Source organism: Trichoderma citrinoviride, assembly GCF_003025115.1.
Source record: "Trichoderma citrinoviride strain TUCIM 6016 unplaced genomic scaffold BBK36scaffold_10, whole genome shotgun sequence".
In the NCBI taxonomy this organism is placed as follows: Eukaryota; Fungi; Ascomycota; class Sordariomycetes; order Hypocreales; family Hypocreaceae; genus Trichoderma; species Trichoderma citrinoviride.
The window spans coordinates 71,555-85,933 of NW_020194718.1; the positions used below are offsets into that span (position 1 = coordinate 71,555).

Genomic DNA, 14,379 nt, shown 5'->3' on the forward strand with positions numbered 1-14,379 from the left:
CGCCGCTCACCGCTGGCCGTCGCCCCGCTCGCTGCCCGCCCCCATCCAATTGCCTGGGGCCGTCGGCGTCGGATCGTCAATCCACCGAACGAGCCTTTCGTCGCGCGAAACTGGGCTCACCTTGACCTTGCGAGGCGCCATGCGCAGCGGCAGCGAGGATAACAAACGCCCGTCGCCGCCGTCCTCGACCTCTGTCCGTGAGCGCCAGCCCGACCCCGACAGCGACGACCAGAGCTGCGACAATGACGCGGAGCAAGCCTCGCAGACAGCCAAGCGCAAGCGGCCCATCTCCGTCTCGTACGTCTGCCGTGAAAACAAAAGCGAGCCCTGCCATGGGAACATGGATCATGAATCATGAATCACGAATCCCGTGAGTCTGGTGAGACTGTTGCTAACGACTTGCTTGACAGCTGCGAGCTATGCAAACAGCGCAAGGTATGTCCTCAGCAATACCGTTCATTCACTTGCCTTCCTACCTCACGTTACCGAAAATTCTTCCCTTGTTTCAACGCCATTTCTCTTCCTCACCACGTCTTAGGTGAAATGTGATCGAGGTCAACCATCGTGTGGCTGGTGCAAGCGCCATGGCCAAAATTGCGAGTACAAGGAGCGAAAACCTCCGGGGCTGCGGGCTGGCTTTGGGAGGTTTCTGGAGAATCGAAGTCGAGAGATGGAAATGAGGCTGGACAAGATGGAAGAGATCCTGCGAAAGCATTCCGAACTGCTCCAGACATCACCGTTGCCCTCTCTCCGCTCCGAGAATCCCGAATCCAGTGCGCAGACTGGACGCCAGAATCTTGCCAGCGATCATGATACCCAAAGCGAGACCAGCAATACCTTGGGCTCGTCGAAGCTGTACCAAGCGTCCAACATGAATAGCAACATGTTCTACAATTCTCAACCAAACAATGGTCCCTCTGGACCTGCGTCTGCCGAGCAAGCCCTCAACGAATATCAGACTCGGACGCCTTTACCCGGTGGCTCCATTTCCGACGTTTCGGTTCAACAAGGCGTCGGGTTGCCCACGGTTACGCCGGCGCCGGGCGCAGCGCTGCCTTCTAACGAGGCTGATGACCTGCCGCCTTACAATCTGGTGTTCAACCTGGTGGACTTGTACTTCAAGCACATCAACACGTGGTGTCCCATACTTCACCGAAGGACGACTCTGGATAACCTCTTTGGAATCTCCGACCTCCAAGAGGCCGATAGGGTGCTGCTCCATGCCATAGTCGCAGTCACCATGCGATTCTCCAGCGATCCAAGGCTTACCGAAGAGCGGCGGCAGCACTACCACCGAGTGTCAAAACAAAAGGTCTTGCTGTACGGCATGGAAAACTCGTCTGTCAAGTCGCTTCTGGCATTGCTCATCCTCGCCCTGGACATATGCGGCAGTAGCAATGGGCCTCCCGGATGGAACATCATGGCCCTCATCACAAGATCGGTGGTGCAGCTGGGATTGGCCGTCGAGACAAATTCATTCAGCGTGGCTCCTCACTATACATCGATATACACGCTCCGTGCTATGATTCTGCCCGAGCCCAAAGACTTCATAGAGGAAGAGTCCCGCAGGAGGCTATTCTGGATGATTTATCTCCTCGACAGATACGCAACCATTGCTACCGCCTTTGAGTTTGCGTTGGCCGATACCGAGATTGACCGAATGCTGCCCTGCCGTGACGACCTGTGGATGGAGAACCAAAAGGTGGAAACGCGATGGTTCTCCACGAGCGATCAACGTGACGATGAAAGTCACCAGCATTCACATGGGAGACCTGAGAATCTGGGCGCCTTTGCATACTACATCGAGATCCTCGGAATCCTCTCCAAGATCCACAAGTTCTTGAAACAGCCGGTCGACATCGGCAGGCTTACCGACGTCGAAAAGTGGCAGCTTCGCTACAAGGAGCTCGACAAGGAGCTGACCTCTTGGAATTTTGCCCTCCCTGGGGAGTTTGGGAACATGAACAAGGTCTTTCAGCCAGGCAGTAGAAATCTCAACTGCAACTGGATCATGCTCCATGCGACCTATCACACGGCCGTTATTCGACTGCATTCATCGGCTGCCTATCCAACGACGCGATCAGCCATCTTCACGCCGTCATTCAGTGCGGCTCAGAGATGTCACAGCGCCGTCGAGAACATTTCTGCCTTGGGTGATTTCGTTGTCAACAATGGCTTCCTGCCCAAGCTGGGACCGCCGTTTGCATTCACTATATGGGTGGCCGCGCGAGTGCTTCTGGTCCATGGCTCGACCGTCGAGCACAAGCTCTCGCCTCAGATTTCCTTCTTCGTCGACATATTGCGCGAGATGGGGCGATACTGGCCAGTGGCCGCCGGATACTCTGGGCTGTTGCAGCGGGTACTGGACGAGCATCGGGACAGCGAACGACAAGGCAGCGGAGTCACGCCCAGCTCGGTCAAGATCCTGGCCGACATGCGGCGAACAGCCTTTGACCTGGACTTTTTGATATCGCGACAGCCACGCAATGGGCCCCAGAGCCACGGCCAATTGGGAGGCGTGACGCCCGCGAGGACGCCGGCGCCAAACGAGTTGGAGTATCTGGATGTCTTCAACTTCTTCAATGTCCCGCGATTGCCCTTTGGCGGGGAGAACCTCTCTGGAGCCACCGAGGGGCTCATTTCCAATCCTGACCTTACCGCGGCAAACGCGAACATCGACCACCCTCAATACCAGCCAAACGAGTTCAACATTACCAATTTCATGATTGATGCGAACAGCGACTGGCTGTTCAAGACGGAGGGACCAACTTTTTGAAGAACTCAACGGGTATGAGCTGTGTACATTTTACTTGTCTTCGTCTGATGTCTAATTCTCTTGTATTTTCTTCATTGTAGGATGCATATATGTCTGGGGACTTGAGTAGGTGTTTCGATGTGCAGGAACCCGAGGTGAATCGTATTAAAAGGATACAATAGATACACGCCTTTCAATTACTGATGCAGGTCAAGGAATTAACATTCTGCATTATAAGATGGATAAATGGCTATCCGTGGTTGATTCGCAGTGGCATGATATGCTGATTATAAACGTGTACCTTCCAACACTTCGAGCTCGCAATAGAGGAAAGGCGTAGTGGATCCCAGATGTTCCCCAAAAGGGGCGCTTAGAGATAAGATAAGACAATTTCGGTGCGCTCAATGGTCACCGCCCGGCAGTATTCCTAAAAAAAAATTATTCGACGACCCGTTGATAGTCTATCTGATATCCAGATTTCGAGTCTACTTGGCTGTCTCCAAAGAACGAGTTCCAATTGTCTTGCTTTGAAGCGGCAATCCATTCAATCAAGATGGCTACCAAAGACTCTACATTCAACAGCAAAAGAAAAGTTTCTTCTGACGGAAAGGACAAGGGCGACTTCAAGAACAAGAAGCCTCGGTTGGAAGGAAACTCCAATGGAAAGACATCAGGATCAGGTAAGGATATTGTTCCCTCCTTGTGTCTGCCTCTGGCTCGATGCTCACTAGCCAGCAGAGCAAACCTCTCGGGAGTCGCATGCGAAGCAGAAGCAACTCGCCCTGGAGAGAAAAGCTGCCAAGCCGTTAGCCGATGAAGTCCAGCGGACAAAGAAGATCTGGGAACGCCTGCGCCTCAAGTCCCATGTGCCCAAGGAGGAGCGACAGCAGCTGGTGGCGGAACTCTACGGCATCATCACAGGCCGCATCCGCGACTTCGTTCTCAAGCACGACGCGGTCCGAGCCGTCCAGACCGCGATCAAGTACTCCACACCGGAGCAGCGAAAACAGATTGCCACAGAGCTCCAGGGAACTTATGCCCAGCTTGCGGAGGGACGCTACGCCAAGTTCCTCATCGGAAAGCTCCTCGTCAACAACGACGACGAGATCCGCGACATCATCATCCCCAACTTCTACGGCAAAGTGCGGAAGCTCATCAACCACTCCGAGGCCTCGTGGATCTTGGACGACATCTACCGGACGGTCGCGACCAAGGAGCAAAAGGCCCTCCTGCTGCGAGAATGGTACGGGCCTGAGTTTACCATCAAGGAGCTGACCAAGGATGTCAAGGTGACTGCGGATTTGAAAGAGATCCTTGAAGCCGACCCGAACAAGCGAGGACCGATCATGAAGAGTCTGCTGGACCTCATCAACTCGCTTGTCCAGAAACGCATGACTGGCTTCACCATGCTGCACGACGCAATGCTCCAGTACTACACAAATACGCAGCCGGGATCCGAGGAATTCACCGAGTTTATGGAGTTGATAAAGGGCGACGAGACTGGCGATCTGCTCAAGAACCTGGCATTCACGCGCTCGGGTGCGAAGCTCGTCTGTCTGCTCCTGGCATATGGTACAGCCAAGGACCGAAAGGTGCTGCTGAAAGCATACAAGGACACCTTTACGCTCATGTCTGGAGATCAATACGGCCACATCGTGCTCTTGACAGCCTACGATGTCATCGATGACACGAAGCTGACCTCGAAAGCCATCTTCCCCGAGCTGGTGGGTGAGAAGGAGGAGGAGATTGCACAGAACGTTGTTGCGGCCGCCAACAACGCGAATGCCCGAATTACCCTCTTATACCTCTTTGAAGGATTGGCCAAGTCGCTGTTCCCAGCAAGCCACGCTTACGACCTGGAGGTGCTGAAGGAGGTCCACGAGATCCGCAAAACGACGAGCAAGAAGGAAGCCGACGTTCGACGCAAGGAGCTTGCGGCAGCGCTCTCTCCGTCCCTGATTGCAGCAATCGCGGCCGCGCCTTCTGATTTCACAGCCACGGCTTTCGGCTGTCAATTCGTTGCCGAAGTCCTCCTCTCTGGCATCGGAGACAAGCAAAAGGCGCTCGAGGCCCTCGCCCAGTCCGTTAGCGGCGACCCGACGCAAGAGCCGGCAGAGGACGAGATCGCCTCCAGGCCACACATTGCCAACACGCCGTTCGGCGGCCGTATGCTCAAGTCTCTCATACAAGGTGGCCGTTTCGACCGGGCTACCGGCAAGGTGAAGCTGGTTGACCCGCCGCTGGGCTTTTCCAACATTCTCTACCCTGTCATCAAGAAGCACATCATGGACTGGGCCACTGGACCGAGTTCATTTGTTGTCGTGGCCCTCCTTGAGAGCGAAGAGTTCACCAGTGGGGAAGAGCTGAAGAAGACGCTGAAAAAGAACAAGAAACAGCTGGAGAAGGCGGCCACCGAACCCACGGCCGAGCAGAAGGCTGCCAAGGAGGCTGGCGGGGGCGAGGAAACTGGGAAGAAGGGCAAGAAGACGGAGGCGCCTGTGGGTAACCAGGGTAGCAAGCTGCTACTTGAGAAGCTGTGAAGCAGCGGCGGTGGATTTGTATATTTGCACATGAGGCTCATCTCTTTTCCATATCCCTAGCGGAGCATATAGTGAGAAGACAATGTGTGTCTCCTGTCAGCTCCGTTGAACTTTTCCTTCCATTGCAGCAGCCTAATATAATGACTTTCGACACCTGTCATGGAGCGGATTCGAACGTGAAAAGGCACCTGCTGGGTGTAACGACTGTTGACAAGGCACGGCGTTGCACGAAACGAAAGCAGGAGATGCTTTTCGGCTGGTTTGCCCGCCCCGAAAACAGCCCTGCAAGGAGCCGAGATGTTTGTGTCGTGACGAAGAGCCTCCAACGCTCCCCCGGCCCACCCCTGACGAGTTTGAGATGGGTGTGTCAAAGAGCGACCAAGAAAACCCCATCTGCCCACTCTTTGGCTCCCACAGCGGGCGAGGTTACGCAAAAAGTTGAAGTCTGACGGAAGAAGACGTTGGATCAGCGAAAGCCAGAAAGAGAGAGAGAGAGAGAGAGAGAGAGAGGCTAGAGACTGTTCGGATCGCAGCATGGCCCGAGTTTGCTGAGTTTGCTGGCCCCCCCTCAAGGGGGGTTTCCCAGAGATATGCATCTGGCCGTTTGCTGGCTGGAGCTGCAACGATTGATGCCGGGAGGAGTCGGGCATTCTGAGGCATTGTATGTAGTAGAGCAGGCAGCAATATAACGAGATGCTATCATACATGGACAGCTACTACTAGTACCTGGTTACGTAGTCGGACCTAGAACAATGACCTTTGTCGGCATTGCTCTGTAGCACAAGAGGGCGAGGAAACTGAGGAACGAGGCTGCTCGACGTTGAACCCCTGACATGACACGCCTTTCACCAACAACTTAGCAGACGAACTCCAATTCCCAGTGCATTTCAGCGACAAAGAATGATTCAAACCCTTTGATCCAGCTAGATGACAGCAGTAAAGAGAACACGGGTGGTGCTTTTGACGCTTTGGCTACGTTCTGTATCCTGTATTGCATCTCCCTTCTTGCTATCAAGGCATTCTTGCTTTCGTTTGCTCCCGTGTCGTGTTTGTTGTACCTCAATCTCCACGCCTCACGAACACCAAACCCAGGCCCCCCAGTGTCCGAAACCCCCAAGCCGTGCTTCTTCTGCTTCTGCTTCTGCTTCTGCTTCCTTCTTCCTGTTATTCTTTCATACTTCGGTCTCCAACGTCTCTGCACAGCTGCATTGACCACATGCAGCCCGTCGGGCATTCCAGCACCCAACCGCTGACAAGTTCCCTGCGAACGACTTTTGCCCGGAAGCTCTGCATCACTGCCATCACAGGCTCCCTTTTCTTTTACTCTTCGTATTCCCCCCAGGGTCTTTACCCCCCCGGCTTACTCCCCCTTTTGTTTTTCTCCGCCTTCTCTTCTGTCACCTAGGCATCGTTTGCCTGCTGTTTCGCACAGCCAAGGGGGGGCGCGGGAAGCTCCATCTCTCAGCTCTTGGGCCTGACGCAGAACTCCAGGGGCCTACGTTTGTCAGAGAGTCTTCCGGAACTGACAGTTTCCCCCGACCAGCTGCCACCAGCTGGCCTGCAGGCCGACTTGATTCGCCTACCGGCCCCAGTCAGGGCTTTGGTTAAACGAACCTGAATATTCAACTACCAGCAAGAAGAAAAAAAAAGAGGAGAAGGAGTTTTCGCCGAGTTTCTTCTTTGTTCTCTCTCGCTCCTCAAGGGGGGCAAAAAGGAGAAGAAGACAAGGGCAAAATCCATCTCCTTTCTCTCAAACCCGGTCATCATGATGTCTCCCAACCCGCTGCTCGTCCGCGACGAGACCGACTGCCTGCCGGGCACCACGTTCTACTCCTGTGTTGCCAACCAATTTAGAGGATGTTGCTCCACGGATCCGTGTGCCCTGCGCTCATGCCCAGACGGAGTGCTCTGGAAGGTCCCCACGGATTCAGACTCTCACGAGGCGACGCCGACTGATGGCAATGGCAAGTCGACTCCGTCACGGCCCACGCCAACGTCCAAGAAGTCCGCAACCATGACGGACTCGGGCATCACCCACACCATCCCGAACAACTCCATCATCACCGTCACAAGGCACACAACCATCACCACGGCCAGGCCAACAACGACCGCCTCGGACAGCAATACGTCTGACATTTCTCCATCAACGACAGACGTGCCGCTCACGGGCACGATAATCTCGGCAACGTCCGAGATCACGCCAGCAGCGCCCTCATCCACCGATGCTGATACCGCCACAACAAGCCCTTCTGAGTCGTCGTCCACAGCAGCAGCAAGCCCTCTATCAACAGGGGTCATCGTCGGCATCGCTATTGGCGGCGCCGTCGCCGTCGCCATCCTCGTCGTCCTGGCATTCGCTCTACTGCGCCGCCGCCGCCGCAAGAAGCAGACCGGGTCCGACACCGCGTCCGCCATCCAGCAGGACAGCGGCCGAGACGAAGTTGTCGAGGACAAGCACTTCCCTCAGACTGTATCAGCTCACACCACCGGCACCCAAGCAAGCAGCGACCCCTTTGCCCCCTTTGGAGGTAAGCTTCCTCCCTGTTTTTTTTTTCTTCTTCTTCTCTCTTTGCGTACTCTCTCTCTCTCCCTCTCTCCCTCTCTCCCCCCCCTCTCTCTCTGGCGGGTCTGTGTCTCGTCTCGCTAACATGGCCCTTACGTAGGCCGAGCTGATCAGCCCGAAGACCCCTACCGGCCACCCAGCGGCGCCTTCGAAATGGATGGAACCAGCGCCGCCCCTGTTGAGCTACCCGCTGTGAGCGCCTCGAGCCCGGGCCCGAGCACTCACAAGGGAACCCGCCTTGAGCCCGTCCAGGAGGTCACCGCTGCGGACCCGCGTGCTAACCTCACGTCGGGGCCGGCAGGTGATGGCAAGCCGGTGTATGTCAACCACTGGAATCAGTACAAGAACCTGGGATGAGGCATAGGAGAGGTCCAGATATGGATGAAAAGGGGTTATCAATACAAAGATCTTAAATAGGGCAGCGATGCTCTAGAAGGAAGACATAGAAAAGGGAGAAAAAAGAAAGAAGAAAACCAAACAACAGGAGAGAGGGAGGCAGAAGCAAAGAAGGAAGGGGGCCACACGACGTGTGCTGCTCCTCTATCAGGTGTCGAGACTTCGTACCACAAATTCGAAGGTTTGCCTTCATCGTCGGTACGGCTATGCTCTCGGTAAATAAGGGGCAACGAATCAAAAAGGCGAAAGGGAGCTTGGGGAACTGATACATATGAAAAATGTTCAAGTAATAGGTAGCGACTCTTTCGTTTCTGAACCCGACTCCGCAGGTTTCGGCGGCACAGTGACGTAGTTCGACACCACGATATAGTAATCGATTCTTTCGTGATTTGTTCTCACAGATTATCAGGGGGTATTTAGACTGCCCTATCCGTACTTTTACAATGTCCGCATGCCAAAACAAAAAGACAGGGAAAGAAAAAACATGAAAAAAGAAGACCACATTATATGTCCTTTCTCCCAAGCGCCCCAGAAACAAAAGGTAGGAAAGTGGGAAATCGAGTCGAAGGGTTTTCAAAGGGGGTTGAAAGGGAAAAGACGATGCAAAGACCTTTGCAGTCCTGATGCCGCCTGTATCCCACCCGTTTCTTGCGTTATTCCCGTATATCAGCAGCAGTCTAGTGTGTTTTCCTCGCGCAGTAACATATCAATAATTCGTGACGTGCCATATATCTCAAAAGATAAAACAAACGTTTAGGAGAACCTCGCACCGTTGTTGTTGTCGTCGTTGTCGTTGTTCATCGTCGTCAACATCATCGGTTCTGGAGCTTTGAAATCTCGTCTAGCAGGTCTTGCAGGTCCTCATCCGAGATCTTATCCGCCAGGGACGGGATCAGCGTCTTGGCCTCGTCGGCGTTTTCGCAGCAGAGTGATCCTGTAGGATACGAAGCAGTTTGTTAGCAATTCCGCCCTTCTTTCTCTCCTCTTTTCGCTCTTTTCTTTTGTCTCTCCCCTCTCTCTTTCTCTTCTGGAAATGAGGGTGGATTACCGAGCTGTGCCCTCTCAAACTTCGCCAGGTTCTTGTGCGCGCTGAGCAAACGCTCGACAGCCTCGACGTTCTCCTTCTGCGTGAAGCGCGCAAAGTGATCCAGATAGTTGAGCGTCTGGTTCAGCATTCTAGAACAGAGGTGGAAAAGAAAGTCCCCAGTTAGCCAGCCATCCGTCAAGAAGCCAAGAAGCGCATCGTGTTCTCTCTTCCTCCTCCTCCCATGTCGGCTTGGAAGCCCCCCAGGAAAGAACATACTCCGTCTCGTTCACGTTCTTGCGGTCGTTTCGGCGCTTGGCGACCAGCGCATTGAGCACGAGCGCGGCTTCGGACAGCGTGAGGGTGTCGACGTCCTGGAACTCGCCCAGGTTGAGCACCGCTCCGGCTTCTTCGTTGCCTGGCGGAGGAGGCTTCGGGCGTGACGTGCGATGAGACATTGTTCTTTCGACGGTTTCTTCTGAGTTTTCTCTTCGAGACGTGCACTGTGAGTCCTAGAAAGCGATGGGCAAGATAAAAGAGAGGCTCAAGTCGGATCGCTAACTTGTCAATTCGAGAGATTGGGCAATGCCCGGGGGGAAAAGGCACAGGAGCTTGGGGATAAATCAAGGTTCAATGGGACGAGTGAGGCTTCTCGCAAAGTTCTAGGCGGCTTTCTAAGCTACTCGGTCCCTAATAAGCGGCAGATACGGTTTAGTGGCGTTGGCTCTTGAGGCGCGTCCTGGGAGCGCCCATAAGGGGACTAGCCTTGCCGCCGCTATATCTCTCACTCGACCCCGTGCACTACGAGAGAGATTCTATTGCGGCTTCACATACATAGACTGGGAGATTCTTCTTTTCATGACGCAAACTGCGAATCCGCAACAAGAATAAATCAATCAGAACTTCCAAAGCAGTTATATAGAAGCCCCTTAGTATTCGCTCATAGACGCGTGATTACCTTGTTCGACTAATATTCGCCGTTTTGCCTCTGGACGCTTTTTGCAGGAGAGCAAGACAAGGGCCGGCTTCGATCTAAAAGCAGCGACGGCTCAGTTGCTTGTGCCGCCGTCCTCCCGCCAAAGCACCGCCATCTCATGAAGGTGGCTTCAAAGGGACATTTCCTTTTCGCAAGCAACAACACACGAAGGAACACGACTTTCAAAGATCCAAGAGCAGAGACTGAATCCTCAAGACGGGCTCAACGGCGGAGACAAGGTACGTGACATCTACGCTCCCGGGCAAGGGGATATCTCGCCCCTGTCTGTTCAGACTCAAGCACCCCAAACTCACTCATGGCTACTAGATTCATGGTCTCGCCTTCATGGGTCGATGAGCCTGCAAGGGCCTTATAGAACGACTACATCCTTCCGCATCCGCTCACATCCAATCTCAATTCACAACATGTATGCGTCCCATTCCCTTCCTTTCCACAAGCCAGAACCTTCTTAGCCTGACTTCGTCTCCGAATCAAGGACCGTCTTTTCTCTCGTCATCATCAACAAGGCCGGCGGTCTGATATACAACAAGACGTTCCACGAAGGCGGCCTCAACAAGATCAGCACAAACGACTTTCTCGTATTAGCCGGAACTTTCCACGGGTAAGATGGCACACGCTTGAGAAAACCACCCACCAAACCGCATATATGCTTATTTGATCCTGTGTCCATGTACCTAGAGTTCATGCCATCACCGCGCGGTTGAATCCCGTCAAGCCGGTGGCACAGCCCCCTACTCCGGGCACGAATGAGCCGCCCAACCGCCCTGAGCCCTCATCGGGGCTGGAGGTGCTCGAGACGGAAAACTTTCGCATGCAGTGCTTCAATACTTTGACCGGCACCAAGTTCCTGCTCTTCACCGAAACGACGCAGACCAACGTGGAGGTCACCATCAAGAGGATATACGACTTGTACGCCGACTACGTGATGAAGAACCCCTTTTACTCATTGGAAATGCCCATCCGATGCGACATTTTTGACCGCAAGTTATTGTCATACATCAGAGAGATTAACAATCGGTGAGGAGGGAGCGGCTGGAAGAATATCGCGGGACCAAACTTTAGACTCAAATATCAAAGCCCTCAATTAATCGTGATTATCATGTCTAGCGTTCTTCCTCTAAGGCCTTGCACTGGATCGGGATTATCGAGTATAGGAATACGGTGCTCAGGAGGTGTCCATCTTGTCTCCGCCCTCCTTGTCCTTGTCCTTGTCCGCACTGCCTCCGCTGCCGCTGCCACTTCCACTGCCCTCATTCTCTTCCTTGACACTCTCCAAGGACGCCTTCTTTGCCTCCTCCTCTTGCTCCTTTGCTACCCGCTCTTGCCTAGCCTTTTCTTCCTCCATGCTCATGCGCAGAGCAAGGGCCAGCTCGGGCTCAATCGCCGGGTCGAAGCCAAACTCAAACTCGTCATTAGCGCCAGAGCCGCCGCCGCCCGCTCCAGCCCCTTCGCCAAGCATGATGGGCGTCGAGATGAGCTGGTCGCTCAACAGCTTGCTGCTGGGCGGGATGACGACCAGGTGTGAGCCCTCGTTGCCCTTGACGGCCTCGTTGAACGCCTGCAGCTTCTTCTGCGTGGCGTCGTCGTCCAGCTCGCCGAACAGAACGAAGTCGATTGAGATGTTGCCCTTCTTCATCTTCTTGGCCAGCTGCACAAGCTCCTTTTCTGATTCCTCGACGGGCGAGCAGACGAATGCTATTATTCGTTGGCGCTGGGATCGGTTCTGTCGGTGCTTAAGGGCGAGCTAGAGACACACAAGACAGTTAGCACTGGAAGCATCACCGTAGCAAAGCCACACACGGGATTTAAAAGGAAGACAATGCCATACCGCCGCAATTTGAATACCCGTCTTCAGGTGAGAGGATCCGCCAATCTTCTTCTTTGTCCTGTGCAGGCCTTCCAGAATCTTGCCCTGCTCTGTGGTGAGGGTGACGAGCACCTCCGGGCCCTTCCCACCCATGCTCATCAGGCCGACGGATGATTCCGGGTTGCCCGAGGTGATGGTCTGAAACAGCACGTTTACGGCGTCAACTTGTGAGTCGAATCTGGTCGGCTGGTAGTCTCCATTTCGGCTGCTTTCGCTGTTGTCCACAACGATCATGACAGCCTCGAGAACCATTGTAGCTGCTTCTGAGGGCGCTGGGCCGCTGAATCGGGATGTCCGGTAGTCTTTGGTAGTGATGAAGGTCTAGAGGCTCGGTCTGCTGTTTTCGAGAGATGGAGTTGCAAGTCGGAACCAGTAGAAGGCTGTGATGAGTTGAGTTGGTGGTAGCTTCACAGGTTGCGTTCGACGATTCGGCTGTTGGAGCTCCGAGTGTCGTAAGGCGGTTCAGCCTGGTAAGCGCAAGATGGGTACATGCAGGAGCGCTAGGGGTGCGGTAACTGTACTTGGCAGCAGACGATCGCAGCACAGAAATCGCTGTTCTTTGAAGTAGCGCTACCCTTCTCCTAACCCGCATATTCTGTGGGTCATGTATGATTGCTTATGTCATCCATAGCTCGCTCGCCGATTTGGTTTGTTTACTTTCAAGTCATTGTCTCACTCTGGCGCAACTCGATGCTGCACGCACTCGCACTCCCTCATTCGCACTGCCATCTCCCGTCTCCCTCCTCAACCACGAGCACTATCAAGCAGGCGCAAAGCCACAGACAACCACGCAGACCATGGCTCCTACGCGACCGCGAAAGCAGGCCTCGGCAGAGTCGGGCTCGTCGCTCGAGAAGCGCGCGACATCCAGCGGCTCCGACACCCCTTCCACCCCCAAGCGAAGCCCCATTCAGAAGAAGCCGACGGGAATCACGCTGCAGCAGAAGCAAGCGTTGATCGAGAATCTGCGCCTAGAGAGTACGCGGCTGTTCCCTCGACAGACAGACAGGTCTCGGATTCACGCTAATCTTTCATTTTCCTGCCCTCTCCCAGTCACCGAGCGGGCTCGCAGATTACGCGCGCAGTACCATCTCCAAGCGCAGGGCCTCAGGTCGCGCATCGAGATCCGTCTCAACCGGATACCAACCGCGCTCAGGAAGGCCACTATGGGCGACCTGCTCCTCAAATACGCAGAGCAGGCGCAGCGGGCGCCCAGTCGCCCGCTACCGCAACCCGTCAAGGATCTGCCGTTGCTCCCCAGTCCTCAGAAGCCTATCCACCAAACCACTCGCGCGCCGCAGGTTGGACGCGCCCAGAAGCGGTTGAGGTGAATTGCGTCTAAATACGCTGTACTTTTTTGTTTCTCTTTCTCTTCCTTCTGGACTAACCGCAATGCTAGCAATGAGATTCACGTGGACAAGGAGAATGAGCTTCAAAAGGGCGAGCGTCCTAGCAAGAGAGCTCGCGGCGCGGATGCCGGGCCAGTTCGCCCAGCGCTGGTTCTGTCACCTACATCGTCCAACTCTCGTTTGACGAACTTCAACCGCGCAACATCCCCCACCAAGTCCTATCTGTACAAGTCCAGCTCTCCTCTGAAGACTGCCATCTCTCGACCCGCCACTGCCTCAGGACTATCTGATAAGGCGGCAGAGACGCGTACTAGGGGACTCAGAAAAGTCACGACAACATCCAATTCAAGCTCCAGCTCTGGCGGAGCAACGGCGGCAGCGGCAGCGCGAACAAAGCGCACCACAACAGTGGCGCCCAAGGGGCCCCCGGGAAAGCCTGTGGCAGCTCGAACAACGCGCAGAGCTAGTGAAACTGGCGAATCGAGCGACGCAAGCGCAAACGCAATGCCCCGCAAGACTACGGGCAAGGGTAGCGGTGCCATTACAAGAAAGCCCGTGATGAGCAGTCCGAGAAAGCCCAGTTCGGCGGGTGTAGTGAAGTCGACGGCGAAGGCAGGATCCGCCGCGTCGACCACTACCACGAGGAGGACTTTGAGAAAGAGAGGATGAGGATGTGGACTCGGATCGTTATGGGTATTTTACTGCATCGCAATTCTTGTGGCAGAAGCCTCGGCGATGGGGCAGGGCAATGCTTTTGTGGGAGATTGGTTCAATTGTGGTTGTTTTTCTTCGTTTTGGCACTGGCAAGCAAACGGCGTTTGGATCTGTAACAATACCACGGCATCGTTGGACTGAGACCAACAGGGATAAGGCGTATATTATGATTGC

The 14,379-nt window shown here is 54.5% G+C and overlaps 7 protein-coding genes across 7 annotated transcripts; 5 read left to right on the forward strand and 2 right to left on the reverse strand.

Annotated features, from left to right (window-relative positions):
- Positions 1 to 139: 139 nt before the first annotated feature.
- Positions 140 to 2,776, forward strand: BBK36DRAFT_1160698 (N-terminal binuclear Zn cluster-containing/DNA binding domain-containing protein; the record flags this gene model as incomplete). The annotated part of the gene is made up of 3 exons (XM_024894313.1): positions 140 to 297; positions 411 to 435; positions 539 to 2,776. 3 exons carry the CDS (start codon positions 140 to 142, stop codon positions 2,774 to 2,776), a joined length of 2,421 nt encoding a protein of 806 aa, XP_024747852.1.
- Positions 2,777 to 3,308: 532 nt separating this feature from the next.
- Positions 3,309 to 5,295, forward strand: BBK36DRAFT_1160699 (ARM repeat-containing protein; the record flags this gene model as incomplete). The annotated part of the gene is made up of 2 exons (XM_024894314.1): positions 3,309 to 3,435; positions 3,494 to 5,295. 2 exons carry the CDS (start codon positions 3,309 to 3,311, stop codon positions 5,293 to 5,295), a joined length of 1,929 nt encoding a protein of 642 aa, XP_024747853.1.
- A 1,768-nt stretch (positions 5,296 to 7,063) lies between these two features.
- On the forward strand, positions 7,064 to 8,222 carry BBK36DRAFT_1176537 (hypothetical protein; the record flags this gene model as incomplete). Its single annotated transcript, XM_024896024.1, has 3 exons — positions 7,064 to 7,130; positions 7,194 to 7,823; positions 7,959 to 8,222. 3 exons carry the CDS (start codon positions 7,064 to 7,066, stop codon positions 8,213 to 8,215), a joined length of 954 nt encoding a protein of 317 aa, XP_024747854.1. The 3' UTR covers positions 8,216 to 8,222.
- Positions 8,223 to 9,066: 844 nt separating this feature from the next.
- BBK36DRAFT_1123427 (RNA polymerase II) lies at positions 9,067 to 9,736 on the reverse strand (the record flags this gene model as incomplete). Its single annotated transcript, XM_024891051.1, has 3 exons — positions 9,067 to 9,188; positions 9,303 to 9,430; positions 9,558 to 9,736. The coding sequence occupies 3 exons, from the start codon at positions 9,734 to 9,736 to the stop codon at positions 9,067 to 9,069; spliced, it is 429 nt and encodes a 142-aa protein (XP_024747855.1).
- A 127-nt stretch (positions 9,737 to 9,863) lies between these two features.
- BBK36DRAFT_140524 (cis-golgi transport protein particle complex subunit) lies at positions 9,864 to 11,296 on the forward strand (the record flags this gene model as incomplete). Its single annotated transcript, XM_024897469.1, has 3 exons — positions 9,864 to 9,880; positions 10,751 to 10,876; positions 10,954 to 11,296. The coding sequence occupies 3 exons, from the start codon at positions 9,864 to 9,866 to the stop codon at positions 11,294 to 11,296; spliced, it is 486 nt and encodes a 161-aa protein (XP_024747856.1).
- A 144-nt stretch (positions 11,297 to 11,440) lies between these two features.
- On the reverse strand, positions 11,441 to 12,394 carry BBK36DRAFT_1123208 (hypothetical protein; the record flags this gene model as incomplete). Its single annotated transcript, XM_024891025.1, has 2 exons — positions 11,441 to 12,019; positions 12,104 to 12,394. The coding sequence occupies 2 exons, from the start codon at positions 12,392 to 12,394 to the stop codon at positions 11,441 to 11,443; spliced, it is 870 nt and encodes a 289-aa protein (XP_024747857.1).
- Positions 12,395 to 12,939: 545 nt separating this feature from the next.
- On the forward strand, positions 12,940 to 14,160 carry BBK36DRAFT_1170236 (hypothetical protein; the record flags this gene model as incomplete). The annotated part of the gene is made up of 3 exons (XM_024895418.1): positions 12,940 to 13,120; positions 13,196 to 13,469; positions 13,542 to 14,160. 3 exons carry the CDS (start codon positions 12,940 to 12,942, stop codon positions 14,158 to 14,160), a joined length of 1,074 nt encoding a protein of 357 aa, XP_024747858.1.
- Positions 14,161 to 14,379: the final 219 nt, after the last annotated feature.